At 43.7% G+C, this 16,568-nt stretch overlaps 1 protein-coding gene across 1 annotated transcript; it reads left to right on the top strand.

Annotated features, from left to right (window-relative positions):
* Positions 1 to 664: 664 nt before the first annotated feature.
* LOC137800862 (deoxyribonuclease-1-like) lies at positions 665 to 13,146 on the top strand. The gene is made up of 10 exons (XM_068598221.1): positions 665 to 762; positions 5,246 to 5,399; positions 5,998 to 6,080; positions 6,784 to 6,795; positions 9,473 to 9,559; positions 9,730 to 9,827; positions 10,754 to 10,866; positions 11,674 to 11,831; positions 12,041 to 12,137; positions 12,494 to 13,146. The coding sequence occupies exons 2-10, from the start codon at positions 5,253 to 5,255 to the stop codon at positions 12,623 to 12,625; spliced, it is 927 nt and encodes a 308-aa protein (XP_068454322.1). The 5' UTR covers positions 665 to 762; positions 5,246 to 5,252; the 3' UTR covers positions 12,626 to 13,146.
* The last annotated feature ends 3,422 nt before the right edge of the window (positions 13,147 to 16,568 follow it).

The following is a 16,568-nucleotide window of genomic DNA, read 5'->3' as shown; positions in this document are numbered from 1 at the left end:
CTGAGCCAGTAATTCAAATGCATGTAACGCAGTCTGTTGTTTACCTTAAAGATGTTAAAGACCAGCAGTTGATTCATGTTTGATTGACCTCACAGGGCCGGACTGAGAGCCGTGAGACGCCAGGTCTGAACTACATCTGGAGAGATTTAAAGCGATAAGCTCCTCCCACTGAAAAGAAGAAGTCTTTTGAACTTGAAACTAACAATATTGTAGATTTTTGGTTAAATAAATGTCTGTGAAGTCACGCATGTCGAGGAATAAAGGGAACACATTGGTGATGGAGCCCATTCTATCTTCTTTTGTTAAGTCAAAACATAATGAAATTTACTGTAAAATATAACTGTTAACTTCATCAAAATGTTTTAAATGTAGCATTTTGTTATTAGGTTTCTCAATGTGTAATCAGCTGAATTGACCACATGTAACTTTGTGTGTGTGAAACAGCTGGAGGAATATGAAACCTGTTTGTTGTCAGACAAGTTCAAACAGGAGTTTACTGCATGTGGCAGAATGTTGAGCAGCCGCGTGTCTTCCTGTTCGTCCACTCCTACCGATGACACACAAAGACAGACGCCCCGTCTTTCCCACGGGGCCCTGAACGCAGCAGCACGGGAGGGCGTGGCCAACCTGGCCAAACCAGGAAGGTGTAGCAGACTGTGGGTGTGAAGTGTGCGAAGTGGCAGCAGGTTCAGAGCCTCCACCCTGAAGCAGCAGGAAGCTCAGCAGCAGAGACACACGGTCGACCCCCGCTCACCTGAACAGGTAAGAAAACCAGCAGCACCAGCACACCTTACTGGGAGCGGACCAGTACGATCTGCTGGGTCCGCTCAGTGTGTTGGAGGTGTGTGAGGCTCTGAGTGTCACAGTGTGTGTGACCTACATTAGGTGCGTCTGTGCTGTGCAACATGTATGTTCAGTTTCAGTGCTTGTCGTCTTGTTTTTAGAGCTTTTCTTCAGCTGTTTGTTCCGTTCATGTTGAACACGTCTTGTTTGTTATTGTGTGAACCTTTTCTTCTGAACGCAGCCTGAACTACTGTTATTTAAAATAAAGTTACATAAAGATGTGACCGACAATTTAATACTGTTATATCTTTAAAGTGAAGTCTATGCTCCATGTGTTGAAGCTGCATTCTCTCTCCTGACCACCAGGGGGCGACTCCTCTGGTTGTATAGAAGTCTATGCTTCATGTGTTGAAGCTGCATTCTCTCTCCTGACCACCAGGGGCGACTCCTCTGGTTGTATAGAAGTCTATGCTTCATGTGTTAAAGCTGCATTCTCTCTCCTGACCACCAGGGGGCGACTCCTCTGGTTGTATAGAAGTCTATGCTTCATGTGTTGAAGCTGCATTCTCTCTCCTGACCACCAGGGGGCGACTCCTCTGGTTGTATAGAAGTCTATGCTTCATGTGTTAAAGCTGCATTCTCTCTCCTGACCACCAGGGGGCGACTCCTCTGGTTGTATAGAAGTCTATGCTTCATGTGTTGAAGCTGCATTCTCTCTCCTGACCACCAGGGGGCGACTCCTCTGGTTGTATAGAAGTCTATGCTTCATGTGTTAAAGCTGCATTCTCTCTCCTGACCACCAGGGGGCGACTCCTCTGGTTGTATAGAAGTCTATGCTTCATGTGTTAAAGCTGCATTCTCTCTCCTGACCACCAGGGGGCGACTCCTCTGGTTGTATAGAAGTCTATGCTTCATGTGTTAAAGCTGCATTCTCTCTCCTGACCACCAGGGGGCGACTCCTCTGGTTGTATAGAAGTCTATGCTTCACGTGTTAAAGCTGCATTCTCTCTCCTGACCACCAGGGGGCGACTCCTCTGGTTGTATAGAAGTCTATATAAGTGACTCTACTTCTCTCTTGATGTATTCCCTCAGTAAACATTGTAAACATGAGTTTATGTCTCAATCTCTAGTTTCTAGTCTTCTTCTATACAGCACGATGTTCATTTAGTACTTTATGGTCTGTTAGAGTCAAACAGACCTTAAAGCAGGGGATGCTTTAGGGGCGGGGCTACAAGATGATTGACAGGGCTCTTCCCCGATGTTGTCCAGTTTAAAAGTTGTCATCCTCCAATTTCACTCCATGAAAGTTAATTAAATCATTTTCGGCAGCCTAAAAATGATTCAACGCTCAGATGTGTGAAGCTCCTCCCTTTTTGTGTCACGTCCGGTTCCAAATGAACAAGATGGCGACGGTCGTTACGCCAAACTCAAGGCTTCAAAACGCCTGTCCATGAATGAGTGGCGAGGTCCACTTCTTCTTCTTGGTATTTCCTGTTGCGCGGGGTGATGTCATCAAACTGCCTCTTTTGTCTGAAATCCAGACAGATTAAATTGATTATCACATAACCAGTTAAAGCAGCAGACCGTCAGATTAGGAAACTTGGAGTTTGTAAATATTTTGGGGGGTTTCACTCGTGTTTTGTCAAACAGGATGAGATGTCGAGTCTCTTGTTGCCTCCAGGAGACGTGGAGACGTTAGAGTCCTGTGAGTTCAGATGTTTCTAGTTACCCGGTGTTAAAGATTAACTGGTTTCTGTGTTAATTGGTGACTTTGTCCTAACCAACCGGCACCTTCAGAGCAAAGGGACCAATTCACACACTTCTGATCTGAGGCATGTGGCAAGGCTTTAAAGAGCCAGTGTGACGCATCCAAATATAATATTAATAACTATGTTTTCATTAGTGTGGAATCACCTGGACCTAAGAAACGTTGTGTGTTTTTGTTAGTCCTTCATATCAACATGAGGAGAAGGTTCTCTGCACGAACGCCGCCATATTTTGGCCCTTTATGTTTTGCTCCTCCATGTTTCTACAGATGCCCAGAATGGACAAACTTAAGACTTCCACGTTGTTAAACACCAACGTAGTGCACAAAATGTGGGTTTCCAGTTTGTTGCAAATCTTGAAGTTCACCATGTTTGAAGATTTGACTCAAATATGAACTGATTAAATGTTGGAGATCAAAGTGTGTGTGTGTGTGTGTGTGTGTGTGTGTGTGTGTGTGTGTCACAGTCGCTGTGTTGAGTTGAGGGCGTGTTGGGACAGAAGTCACTTTACTGGTCTGTCCAGCTGGAGGCTGATCAACAAGCTACAGTAAAGAACTTCTACCTGAACCAGTCTAGTCCTGGTCCTCTGTAGTCTCAGTGTAGTCCTGGTCCTCTATAGTCTCAGTGTAGTCCTGGTCTTCTATAGTCTCAGTCTAGTCCTGGTCCTCTATAGTCTCAGTCTAGTCCTGGTCCTCTGTAGTCTCAGTGTAGTCCTGGTCCTCTATCGTCTCAGTGTAGTCCTGGTCCTCTATAGTCTCAGTCTAGTCCTGGTCCTCTATAGTCTCAGTGTAGTCCTGGTCCTCTATAGTCTCAGTCTAGTCCTGGTCCTCTATAGTCTCAGTCTAGTCCTGGTCCTCTATAGTCTCAGTCTCGTCCTGGTCCTCTGTAGTCTCAGTCTAGTCCTGGTCCTCTGTAGTCTCAGTGTAGTCCTGGTCCTCTGTAGTCTCAGTGTAGTCCTGGTCCTCTATAGTCTCAGTGTAGTCCTGGTCCTCTGTAGTCTCAGTGTAGTCCTGGTCCTCTATAGTCTCAGTCTAGTCCTGGTCCTCTGTAGACTCAGTCTAGTCCTGGTCCTCTGTAGTCTCAGTGTAGTCCTGGTCCTCTGTAGTCTCAGTGTAGTCCTGGTCCTCTATAGTCTCAGTCTAGTCCTGGTCCTCTGTAGTCTCAGTGTAGTCCTGGTCCTCTGTAGTCTCAGTCTCGTCCTGGTCCTCTGTAGTCTCAGTCTAGTCCTGGTCCTCTGTAGTCTCAGTGTAGTCCTGGTCCTCTATAGTCTCAGTGTAGTCCTGGTCCTCTGTAGTGTCAGTGTAGTCCTGGTCCTCTGTAGTCTCAGTGTAGTCCTGGTCCTCTATAGTCTCAGTGTAGTCCTGGTCCTCTATAGACCTCCCTCAGTGAATGAACATGAGTACCAGGGATGGAAAGTACTTTGATATAATACTTCAGGTACCGCTACGTCTGACTTGTACTCCATTACATCTCAGAGGGAACTGTTGTACTTTTTATTTTGTACGTTTTCCTCTTTGATGACTTGAGTTACTTTGCAGGTTCAGATCAATGATGTCAAATATATTCAAGAAATAACTTAAAGTTTATTTCTATTGTTTGAGGAAAGACTCAGATGAACATTCATGTTTAAATACAGAATACAGTTTTCTGCTAATTTAGAATTTTTGGTACTTTCATTTATTTTGGAGATTCTAATATTTATTTACTTTTACTGACAATGAAAGTAAAGCTGATAATTCATGACTGTACTAGTAGTACTACTTAACTATTATGACTTGTACTGCCATCAAACACATGAATACATCTGCTGCTGTTGGACACTGAGCGCTGAACACGGAGAAGCCAAAACAACCTGCACGTCTCATTTTAAACGCTAATCCTTCTTCTGCTGAACTCACAAACACAACCTTTGGTCTCCAGGCTCAAGCACGGAAAACATGTTTCTCTACATTCTCCCTTCACGTGCTTCATGAGCGACTGTTTCCTCCCCAGTGACGCGAAACATTCACACATGAAAACAGGGAACTGGAGAAAGTGTTTGAAAACCAGAAAGTCAAACATTCAACGTCAGTTACTGAAATCTTTCATTTCTGAATCAGTCAAACGTTCCAATCCAGAGAAACCTTTAAAGTCACGAAGAAGAGAAACAAGAGGTAGTGTTGGTTCTAGTGCCCCCTGTGGACTAAAGAGGTAGTGTTGGTTCTAGTGCCCCCTGTGGACTAAAGAGGTAGTGTTGGTTCTAGTGCCCCCTGTGGACTAAAGAGGTAGTGTTGGTTCTAGTGCCCCCTGTGGACTAAAGAGGTAGTGTTGGTTCTAGTGCCCCCTGTGGACTAAAGAGGTAGTGTTGGTTCTAGTGCCCCCTGTGGACTAAAGAGGTAGTGTTGGTTCTAGTGCCCCCTGTGGACTAAAGAGGTAGTGTTGGTTCTAGTGCCCCCTGTGGACTAAAGAGGTAGTGTTGGTTCTAGTGCCCCCTGTGGACTAAAGAGGTAGTGTTGGTTCTAGTGCCCTCTGTGGACTAAAGAGGTAGTGTTGGTTCTAGTGCCCCCTGTGGACTAAAGAGGTAGTGTTGGTTCTGGTGTCCGTGTGGGGCACCAGAACCAACACCTGCCCACCAGGACCAGGTGGAAGTTCCTCAGTGTCACTTCAGGTGTCCTTGGTTCCTTACGGCCACCACGTGTCTCCGGTGTTCTCCTCAGTCCAGCCATGGGGTGGCGCTCTCCTCGTCTTCCTCTCCTCCTCCTGCTGGTCCGGCTGGTCTCAGCTTCAGACTTCAAGATCTGCGCCTACAATGTGGAGAAGTTTGACTCGGCGAAAGCATCCGACTCCAGAGTGCTGCACATCGTGAAGCGGGTAGGAGTTTCAGTACTTTAGGTTTCACTACTTCATTCATCCTCGAGAACCGACGTTCACATGTCGAGGAGTTCATTATGGGATGTGAAGACAGTTGGTTAAAAAGAGGGAAAATATTAAATATTTAATCATTTCTTACTGAAAAGCTCTGAGATAAACAATCATCTCCTGCTGTCCTGATGACACATCAATCTGTCTGTCTGTCTGTCTGTCTGTCTGTCTGTCTGCCTGCCTGTCTGTCTGCCTGCCTGTCTGTCTGTCTGTCTGTCTGTCTGTCTGCCTGTCTGTCTGTCTGTCTGTCTGTCTGTCTGTCTGTCTGTCTGCCTGTCTGTCTGTCTGTCTGTCTGTCTGTCTGTCTGTCTGTCTGTCTGTCTGTCTCTCTCTGTCTGTCTCTCTCTGTCTGTCTGTCTGTCTGTCTGTCTGTCTGTCTGTCTGCCTGTCTGTCTGTCTGCCTGTCTGTCTGTCTGTCTGTCTCTCTGTCTCTCTGTCTGTCTGTCTGTCTGTCTGTCTCTCTGTCTGTCTGTCTGTCTCTCTGTCTCTCTGTCTGTCTGTCTGTCTGTCTGTCTGTCTGCCTGTCTGTCTGCCTGTCTGTCTGTAGATCGTGTCTCGCTGTGATGTCTGTCTCCTGCAGAATGTGCTGGATTCTGGAGCCATCAGAACTTTGCTGGTTTCTCTCAACAGGTAAAGACAAATGTCCTGAAGCGGATCTCGCTCACTGACTGCTTCTCTCGGGTACTGACCGTTGGTCTGTGGGTCTGCAGATGTGTTGGTCTGTCGGTTGGTACGTCTGTGGCATGTGGTCTGGAGGTTTAGAGGTCTGTAATCAGGGAGTCTGGAGGTCTGTGTCTGTACATTGGGTGGTCTGTGGTCTGGAGCTCTAGAGCCTTTATTTACAACCTATAATTAATCTTTTATTATATTGTGTAACAACTTGTTGTTTTACAAAAACTGTAAGGCTTTTAAAAGCAGTTGATACTTCATATTCAGCTCATGAACCTTTTGTTTTATCAAAGGGTGCCTCATTAGTTAGACATTGTTACCAACTCGGTCAGTCGGTTCAGTAATTAACAGACTTTAAAACATCTGTATAATGTCTGCTTGTAGCTGATGTTGCACAGGTTTTATTTATTTAAATATTGTTGGGAGTTAGGCAGGTTCACTGCAGGGTGTAGAGAACAGATGGAAGTCGTCCATATTTGTAACTAATAAAGCGGTTAAATGGGACTTTGCATGCTCATGTTTGACCATTTGAATGCTGACAAAACGTCACCGACTAAACTGAAGGATTTAAAAAAGGTGCTCGGACAGTAACGCTAACGCTGCAGGAACTGCACCGTGAATATCATAAAACATCTGGTGATCATTGTCTGTCTGCCTCCAACAGGGACACTGGCAGGTACAGTGGATTTCATGACCATGTAATAACATCATCTAATCATTGTCAATCATCTCAGTCATCTTTATTTACCCTCTTCACTAACCACCATGCCTGTATTAATAGAGTGCTGCAGGAATGAGGTATTTTTATTATTATTTTACACCCAAAAACAAGTTCTGTTGCAAATATGTGTTCATGCCACTTACGCGTTTTGTTCAGCGAGATAATCTTCACAAACAAACTCTGCTCTTCAGACTTTTTTAAAAGTGCAAATAGAAGCTTCAGAAGAAAAAGACTAGCATTAGGCTAAAGGCGAACTGGACACACGGTCACATGACTTCGATGTCATTTGTCAAGACGTTCACATTTCCAGCTCATCGCTTACGGACGCCGCCCAAATAACCGTTGGGGGGGCGCTGTCTTCAGCAAACTATGACTATGATTGCAGTTTTAAACGAGGTTAAGATTGTAAAATGAAAGGTTTACGGGAAGGTTTGTGGTATTCAAGAGCACAAACACAACGAGGCTGTAAAAAGGAGGATGAGTAAGTAGATGAGTTTCTGTGTCGGGCGTCATGACGTGTCATTTCCTTGATGACTCATTCAGCCACTTTGCGACCGCTGAGTATTTACTTTTACATCAAACAACATTTTTAAATCTCTTAAACTGTTTTAATGACGGACCTTATTAAAGTTGTCCAACAAAAAACCCATGGACTCTGAGACGAGGGAACCAGAAGTGCGTAAAAGCTCATTTGAGGGTTTTAGGACTCATTTTTGCAGCACTCAGGTAACACTTTATTTTAGGTAGTCGCTGTTACAGTTACTCTGCAACACTTCTGTTTCAACGAATGAGACAGGAAGAGTTAATTGAGCAGATTAACCAAAATAAAGTGTTACACCTAATTAAGAAAGGGTTAAATTGGGATTTTGCCACGATGAAGCCAACAAGTATTATATCAATCAGTTTACATACTATCCAGACATTTGTTTGACGCGTCAAGACATTTCATTAATGGAGTTATTTGTAAAATCTCAGCAAGGTTAATAAATTATATTCTGTAAAGCAAGACATCGTGTGTCTCACGCAGAACATTTTGGTATCTTTCATTCCGATGCCCATAATCCAGAGCTGGGAACACAAACATAGATTTGAGTGTCATCAGCAAATTATTGAAAATGCTATTCATATTTCTTGAGTCTGGTTCTTGTCGCCTCCTACATTTAAAAAGGTAGTGGACCAAATACAAAGCCTTGAGGGACACCCCATCCAGGAGAGACGGACGCTGAACTCAATTAATATGATCAAGTAACAAATTAGACCAGAACATAAACTTATGCTGAATGCATTTTGGTTAGTGAGAAGTTGTAAGTCTGATCTGACGTGATCAAAAATACTTTTACTGAACAGCCTTTTCTGACGTGTTACAGTAGGAATGGTGAGAAGATTACAAATGGTCCTACATTTGTTTGATGTTTGTGGATAAACAGTTAAAAATAAATATTCAAAGATGTTAGAAATATTATTGAGTCATTCCTACAGGATTAATCGTATGTACTTTTACTGGAGTATATCAATGAAAGTGGTCTTCTACTAGAGTTTATATATATATATATATATATATATATATATATATATATATATATATATATATGTATATGTATATATATATATATATATATATATATATATATATATATATATATATATATATGTGTGTATATAATTCTGTCATTCTACTATATACCATACTCCTAATCTTAAAAATTATATATTTTTTCACTAAAAAATCCGAAGTACATTTCATGATGGTGGTACTTAAGTACACCGTTTTTGGCTCCACCTTAGAAATGACCCAATTTAACCCCATTTGCATGACTGGTACAAGGTTTGCTTTGCTTAGCGGGAAGCTGCTTTCTTTCTGCTCATGTCTAACATTGAACACATCGTTTCCCTGTCTGATTTGTTGGGCTGTCATTTATTTACTCTCTCTGGTGGCTGGGTTGGGTCTGCTCATGGAATTTAGCTAGCTGGCTATGCTAATGGGAATGTGGGATTTGCAAGCACTCGTCTTGCCGAACAACTGCATGCCCATCGCTGCCCCCGGACCCATTCTGAAGGTACACGTCATTAATCCACATGGGATTAAAAGCGTGACTCCTCCAAACACAGAGGATGTTGTGCATGTGTGGATCTGTGGGAGGCGTCTTGTCAAACTGGTATTTAAAATGACCAAAAGCTAATGTTGGAGCTAACTGGGTTGGGTGGCTTTCCCAGTGGTGGAAGAAGTAGGGTTTGGGTTAGACTCCGGGCTTGTTCACTAACTCGTTCAGATGGAGAGCAGCTGGCGAAAGCTACGTTATCTCTTCCTTGAATATTAAATCTTGAATCAGGATTTAGGTTTGGTCATATTTCAGGTGGCTCTCATCACCAAAGGTTTACACTTACACACTAATACCTTTAAGTAGGGAAACCCCTACTTAAAGTTTGATCCCTTATGATTCAATTCAGCTTATTTATTTTATTTTAGAGTGTAAATCATTGAACTTCAAACCCAAAAGGCCTGGAAGGGAACATGAGATGTCATTTGAGCTGTTTCTCCACGACGAGCGTGTGACGTCTTCCTGTCTTTAAATGCTGACTTCCTGCTTTATTTCAGTAATCAAGCTTCTCTTTGTTTATGTGTTGTGTTGAGGTACGACAATTACAGCTACAGGTCCGTGTCCAGTGAGAGTCTGGGGAACTCCCCCGTGGACATGCAGCACTACGTTTTCATCTACAGGTAGGACACAGTGCTCGTCCTCCTCCAGGAGAAACACACCTGTACACACCTGGATGCTCTCACAGCCTGCGGGTGATTTACAAAACTAGAATGACAATCAATGAAAAGACAGACTTCTTCTTCTTCTTCTTCTTCTTCTTCTTCTTCTTCTTCTTCTTCTGTCCAAACAGGGTGGAGAACGTGAACATGACAGGGCAGCATCAGTACCTGCAGAAAAACACTTTCGTCAGACCGCCGTTCGCCGTTCAATTCCAAAGCAACAAAATTGGTCAGTCGACACAAAACGCAACGAATCGTTCAGGGAAACAAGCTCATTGACGTCAGGAATATCGGTGTATGGGAGGTGTAAGAAACTACAGAAACGCCTCGTCTAAATCACGCCATCAATGTGTGACGTACACGAGAGTTCGTAACCTTCTGCCTCAAAGCTGGATCGTGTCCAGTCATACCTGCAAGGTCTTTGATGGTTTTATCTTGGAGAAAGTCTCTTTACTAATACTCTGGCTGGCCAAAAAACAAGTGTCCACCTGGATGTAACTCCTCCTGCACCAGCCTGTGGGGGCAGTGCTGTGCTCTGGGGTTGCTGCAGTTGTTCAGGTCCAGGTTCAGCAACCACCAGATTATTCCATCATGGATTGTTTCTTCCCTGATGGCATATTCCCTGATGACGATGCAGGACTCATGGGGCTCAGATGGTGAAAGAGAGGTTCAGAGAGCATGAGGCATCATGTTCAACATGGAGTCCAGACCTGAACCCAGAGAGAGTCTCTGGTGTGATGGAGAAGCTTTGCAGCGTCAGACTCTACAACTCTACCATCATCAACACAAGACCTGTGAGAAATTAATGCAACACTGGATGGAAATACATCTTGAGACATTGCAGCAGCGCATGAAACAAAGCCACAGAGAGTGCTGGAATCAAAGCTGAAGGCGCTCCAACCAAATATTAGTGTTGTGACCTTTTTGTTTTTGGCCAGGCAGTGTATCTGTTATGTAATATGCTATGTAGTTGAGTAGATGGAGAACAAACCCTGTTCAATGGTTCTGCCAGACGAAGAGAAGCTTCTATTTAAACGGGAACAGCTTCTGGTGTCAGGATGAAACAACCTGAAACAACATGACTGACCTTTACCCTTCCTCCCTCCTTCCTGTCCTGGTGCTTCCTTCCCTTTCCTCCTCCCTCCTGTCCTGCAGCAATCGGTAGGTTTGTTCTGGTACCTCTGCATTCTGATCCCGGCCAGGCCGTCCAGGAGATCGACCGGCTCTACGACGTCTTTAAAGAAGTCAGCAAGAAATGGAACAACACGGTGAGGAGATGGAATGTGAAATAAAGATGTCGTATCACTGACTGAATATGGAGGAAAGTTTCATCTGCTCGTCGTCAGTGGTGGTGAAGGCGCGGCCGTTAGTTCGAGCTGTTAGCTAGGAACGAGCATCAGCGAGGACTGAAGTATCTGTTTTTTCTGACTGGTGTTCATGTGGGAAACTAAAAGTCCACATTGACTCATTTGGCACATTAGAAGCAAACCTCTTCCGTACTTATTAGAATCCAAACCACCATCTTTTAACCAGCTAGTTTAGTTGTTGGAAGCTAACTGCCAACACGTTGACTCATTGTTAACAAGTCTAACAGGATTATTTTCCTCATGAAATGTGTTTTTTAAAGTATGAACTTTATTTTGGGTGGACAACCGAGATGATGATATCATCTGAAAGTCAAAGTCTCACTAACTTAACTTGGGTTTTGGCCGTTGGGTTTTAAGTTTTTGGACGGCCATCTTGTTTTATGGTCGGCAATCCTTTTTTTTTCGGCCGATGCCATATCTTGGTTTTTCGACCGTGTCCTCTGGCTTGTGGGCTGTCCGCATCGGCCCTCAGCTCTCTGTGTTTGAGGATTCTTCATTTCACACTTCAAGCATGCAGGTTGAAGACGTGAAGCCATGGCTTCACCTTTCAGACCGAACGCTGCGATAGACGGGTCCATGGTCATTTCACAAGCTTCTAGTACGAATATCAGTGTTTCAGCAAAGTTGTATTACTGTGTGTGTGTGTGTGTGTGTGTGTGTGTGTGTGTGTGTGTGTGTGTGTGTGTGTGTGTGTGTGTGTGTGTGAAGAATGTGATGTTCCTGGGAGATTTCCACGCCAGCTGTGCTTATGTGACTCGAGCAAACAGGAAGAACATCAGACTGTACAGCAACTACACTTTTCACTGGCTGATCAGAGACAAAGTGGACACCACCATCTCCCCCGACACCAACTGTGCTTTTGACAGGTGTGTGTGTGTGTGTGTGTGTGTGTGTGTGTGAGAGAGAGAGAAAGACAGAGTGTGTGACGGACTGAAAGAGGCGAAGAGGAATGCATGTTTTTGCAAATTTAAGAATATATTTTTGTTTTTTGAAGCACCACTGTAGTGTGTGTGTGTGTGTGTGTGTGTGTGTGTGTGTGTGTGTGTGTGTGTGTGTGTGTGTGTGTGTGTTTCAGGATCGTGGTTCATGGGAAATCCTTCATGAAGGCCGTCATTCCGTTCTCTGCCAACGTCTTCAACTATGTCAAAGTATTCAAACTACCAACGAGCAAGGTATGTCTGTAGTCTGTCTGTATTCTGTCTGTAGTCTATCTGTAATGTGTAGTCTGTCTGTATTCAGTCTGACTGTAGTACTGTAGTATGCCGTCTGTAGTATGTCTGTAGCCGATCTGTAGTCTGTCTGTCTGTAGTCTGTCTGTATTTCTGTCTGTGGTCTCTCTGTAGTCTGTATGTCAGTAGTATGTATGTATGTCGTCTATAGTATGTCTGTAGTTGATATGTAGTCTGTATGTCAGTAGCCTGTCTGTCTGTATGTCAGTAGTCTGTATGTCTGTATGTCTGTAGTCCGTCTGCAGTAACAGGTGGACACAGACGTGTCTGTTGTCTTGACTCTGTTGCTTCTCCTTCAGGCGCTGGAGGTGAGCTCTAGTTTACCTGTGGAGGTGACGCTAAAAGGCTCCGCCCTTCCCCTTCAGGCCACGCCCCTCCTGATCCTCATCAGTGTCTCGGCGATCGTCCAGTCCTTCCTGTCCGCTCTGTGATCGCCTGCTTTGGTCTCTGGAGGTCACGTGACCAAAGCCAGCCATCTTAAAATGAGGCGTAACCGTTTGCCGCCTTCACGACCTCTTTATGAGAAAATCATTTCAGCTTTCATGTTTGTTTTCTGATCCCTTTTCATTTACAGCGTTGTCTCAGATCTCAAACCAGTATCTGGTGATGACACTGATCACGTCCTGTTATTATTATGAATCATAGCAGTAAAGACGAAGTATAAACTATTTAACTCAAACATTCACAGTGAAACGTCCTCTTGGGCCCTCAGAAGGCTCTAGACGGAAATAATGCTTTAAAGGACTTAAGAGTTTTTACACTTTCTGCTTAATTATTGTAAATATTGTATGACATCATGTGTCTGTTTGGCTTCTCCAGCAGGTGAACCAGTCAGCTGTTGCTTTAGACTCATAGTCGTCTTTTCCACCTCACGTCTGCTCCACTTGTACAGAAACTCATGTAAATACTGTCAGGAAACTGTAAGATGTTTGTTGTTTTGTGTGTTTTTAATATTCAGTAAAGTTGTTTTAATGTTAAAATGCGGAAGATGTTGTCATTGTATGAAGCATGTCGGCTTTTAACTCAGAACTCTTAAACATAGAAACACAGAAGATTGTGTAATCTGGAAGATATTTAATGAATATTGCTGAAGAGCACTCATTCATCAGCAGGGGGCAGAACCGAGCCAACAGCCAATGAGCTGAACAACCTGCTATTAAATAAATCATCTGTCAACAGTGCAAACATTATGATGTTTCATACATGTGATTATGAAAGATGAAGAATAACAGCTTTACTTCATACAGATGGACCTCCTAGTTCTCTGGTGGGGTAACATGGTACTATGATCTCTCTAGTGGGGTAACATGGTACTATGATCTCTCTAGTGGGGTAATATGGTACTATGATCTCTCTAGTGGGGTAATATGGTACTATGATCTCTCTAGTGGGGTAACATGGTACTATGATCTCTCTAGTGGGGTAATATGGTACTATGATCTCTCTAGTGGGGTAACATGGTACTATGATCTCTCTAGTGGGGTAATATGGTACTATGATCTCTCTAGTGGGGTAATATGGTACTATGATCTCTTTAGTGGGGTAATATGGTACTATGATCTCTCTAGTGGGGTAACATGGTACTATGATCTCTCTAGTGGGGTAATATGGTACTATGATCTCTCTAGTGGGGTAATATGGTACTATGATCTCTCTAGTGGGGTAATATGGTACTATGATCTCTCTAGTGGGGTAATATGGTACTATGATCTCTCTAGTGGGGTAATATGGTACTATGATCTCTTTAGTGGGGTAATATGGTACTATGATCTCTCTAGTGGGGTAACATGGTACTATGATCTCTCTAGTGGGGTAACATGGTACTATGATCTCTCTAGTGGGGTAACATGGTACTATGATCTCTCTAGTGGGGTAACATGGTACTATGATCTCTCTAGTGGGGTAATATGGTACTATGATCTCTCTAGTGGGGTAACATGGTACTATGATCTCTCTAGTGGGGTAACATGATACTATGATCTCTCTAGTGGGGTAATATGGTACTATGATCTCTTTAGTGGGGTAACATGGTACTATGATCTCTCTAGTGGGGTAACATGATACTATGATCTCTCTAGTGGGGTAATATGGTACTATGATCTCTTTAGTGGGGTAACATGGTACTATGATCTCTTTAGTGGGGTAACATGGTACTATGATCTCTTTAGTGGGGTAATATAGTACTATGATCTCTCTAGTGGGGTAATATGGTACTATGATCTCTCTAGTGGGGTAACATGGTACTATGATCTCTTTAGTGGGGTAATATAGTACTATGATCTCTCTAGTGGGGTAACATGGTACTATGATCTCTTTAGTGGGGTAATATGTTACTATGATCTCTTTAGTGGGGTAACATGGTACTATGATCTCTTTAGTGGGGTAATATGGTACTATGATCTCTTTAGTGGGGTAATATGGTACTATGATCTCTCTAGTGGGGTAACATGGTACTATGATCTCTCTAGTGGGGTAACATGGTACTATGATCTCTCTAGTGGGGTAATATGGTACTATGATCTCTCTAGTGGGGTAATATGGTACTATGATCTCTCTAGTGGGGTAACATGGTACTATGATCTCTCTAGTGGGGTAACATGGTACTATGATCTCTCTAGTGGGGTAACATGGTACTATGATCTCTCTAGTGGGGTAATATGGTACTATGATCTCTCTAGTGGGGTAATATGGTACTATGATCTCTCTAGTGGGGTAATATGGTACTATGATCTCTCTAGTGGGGTAACATGGTACTATGATCTCTCTAGTGGGGTAACATGGTACTATGATCTCTCTAGTGGGGTAATATGGTACTATGATCTCTCTAGTGGGGTAATATGGTCTCTTCCTTTGTCCCGTGTCCAACAAAGCACCTGAAGGTCACACGCACCAGCTGCTCTTAGTTAGTGAAATGATGATGAAGTCATTAGGAAAACGATGTCAGCAGAACTTTACATCAGATGCACATGTGGCAGCCTGTGGTTGGCCGCTGTTTTCCAGGTTTATTGCTGTATTCAAAATGTTTGTCAGAGTCCGTTTGAGTGGTTTTGTTTGTGTGTTGACTCAATTTAAATGAGTATTTCCATAAGTCATTTGTGCGGTGGGATTATTAGTGAGAACACACAAGGACACTTATGTAAGACAGATTTCACCTCAGCATCCAACACATCATCCACCACAAACTCTCTGAAAACCCCACAGAGACCCCATAAGACCTCACAGAGACCCCATAGAGACCCCACAGAGACTCCACAGAGACCTCCTAGAGACCCCATAGAGACTCCACATAGACCACATAGAGACTCCACATAGACCCCATAGAGACCCCAAAGAGACCTCACAGAGACCCCACAGAGACCTCACAGGGACTCCACAGAGACCCCATAGAGAACCACAGAGACCCGACAGGGACCCCCTAGAGACCTCACAGAGACCCCCTAGAGACACCACAGGGACCCCCAACAGACTCCACAGAGACCCCACAGGGACCCCAAAGGGCTGAGTAGTGAGTCCCTGCTCTTGTGTAGCGCCCCCCTAACGTTTGAATCGCATCAGTAATTTATTGCATGTTAAGGGATGCAATGTGCACATAGACAAAAGTTTGGAGTCATTAGTCCATATACGTGTAATGTTATGAGTATTTAAAAATAGGACACGCCCCTATTAATTGGTCTGATTTTCCTAAACGCAATGAGATATTCAAAATCTTTAAACGCAGTATTGAAGATACAGTTCTATTCATGATTTACAAAGAGTTTGGTATCATCAGACAAAGTGTTCTAGGATAAAAGTGAAAAAACTTTTTTTTCACAAAATTCAAAATGGCGGAAATTTTTTGTCGGCGGACTTTATGGGTCTGAGAGGCTTTTTTGTAGAGCAGGTGGAGCTGGACACGTGTGAATTTTTTCAAGTTATTGACCTGACAAGCCTGACAAGCGGTCCAAATTTGGTGAGTTTGGGAGTATGACAAGTCCCCCAAAACGGCGCCCAATGTTCCCCTAGCAGTTACAATAGGGTCCTCTCGGGACTGACTACGTCAGTCACTGGGACCCTAATGAATATTTAGATTCATAGCTCGACCAGGAAGGATACAGGGGTATTGGGTGACCCTTTGCGCCATTAGCCCTCCCAGGCGTAGAAGCCATTCTCTTAATGCCCAGACTAGTTTAAGGAAAACACACACTGCTCCGTGGAAGTCTCTCTGTCGGCTTCACATGTGCCTTTTTTAACGCCAAACTGTATAAAATAGCTGTGTGGGTTCAGACACCGCGTGGGACCTCTCTCCAGGCCCAGAATAGTGCTCTGAACGAGCAGACTGATCCGTGCAAGTGCAGGCTGTTATTTTATAAACGCCTTTTTTCTCTCTCAAAGTGT

Source organism: Clinocottus analis, unplaced genomic scaffold (assembly GCF_023055335.1).
Source record: "Clinocottus analis isolate CAN_PGR_092001 unplaced genomic scaffold, fCliAna1.0.p SCAF_4, whole genome shotgun sequence".
NCBI lineage: Eukaryota > Metazoa > Chordata > Actinopteri > Perciformes > Cottidae > Clinocottus > Clinocottus analis.
The sequence above is the reverse complement of the archived record's forward strand: the minus strand, read 5'-3'. Positions and strand labels throughout refer to the sequence as shown.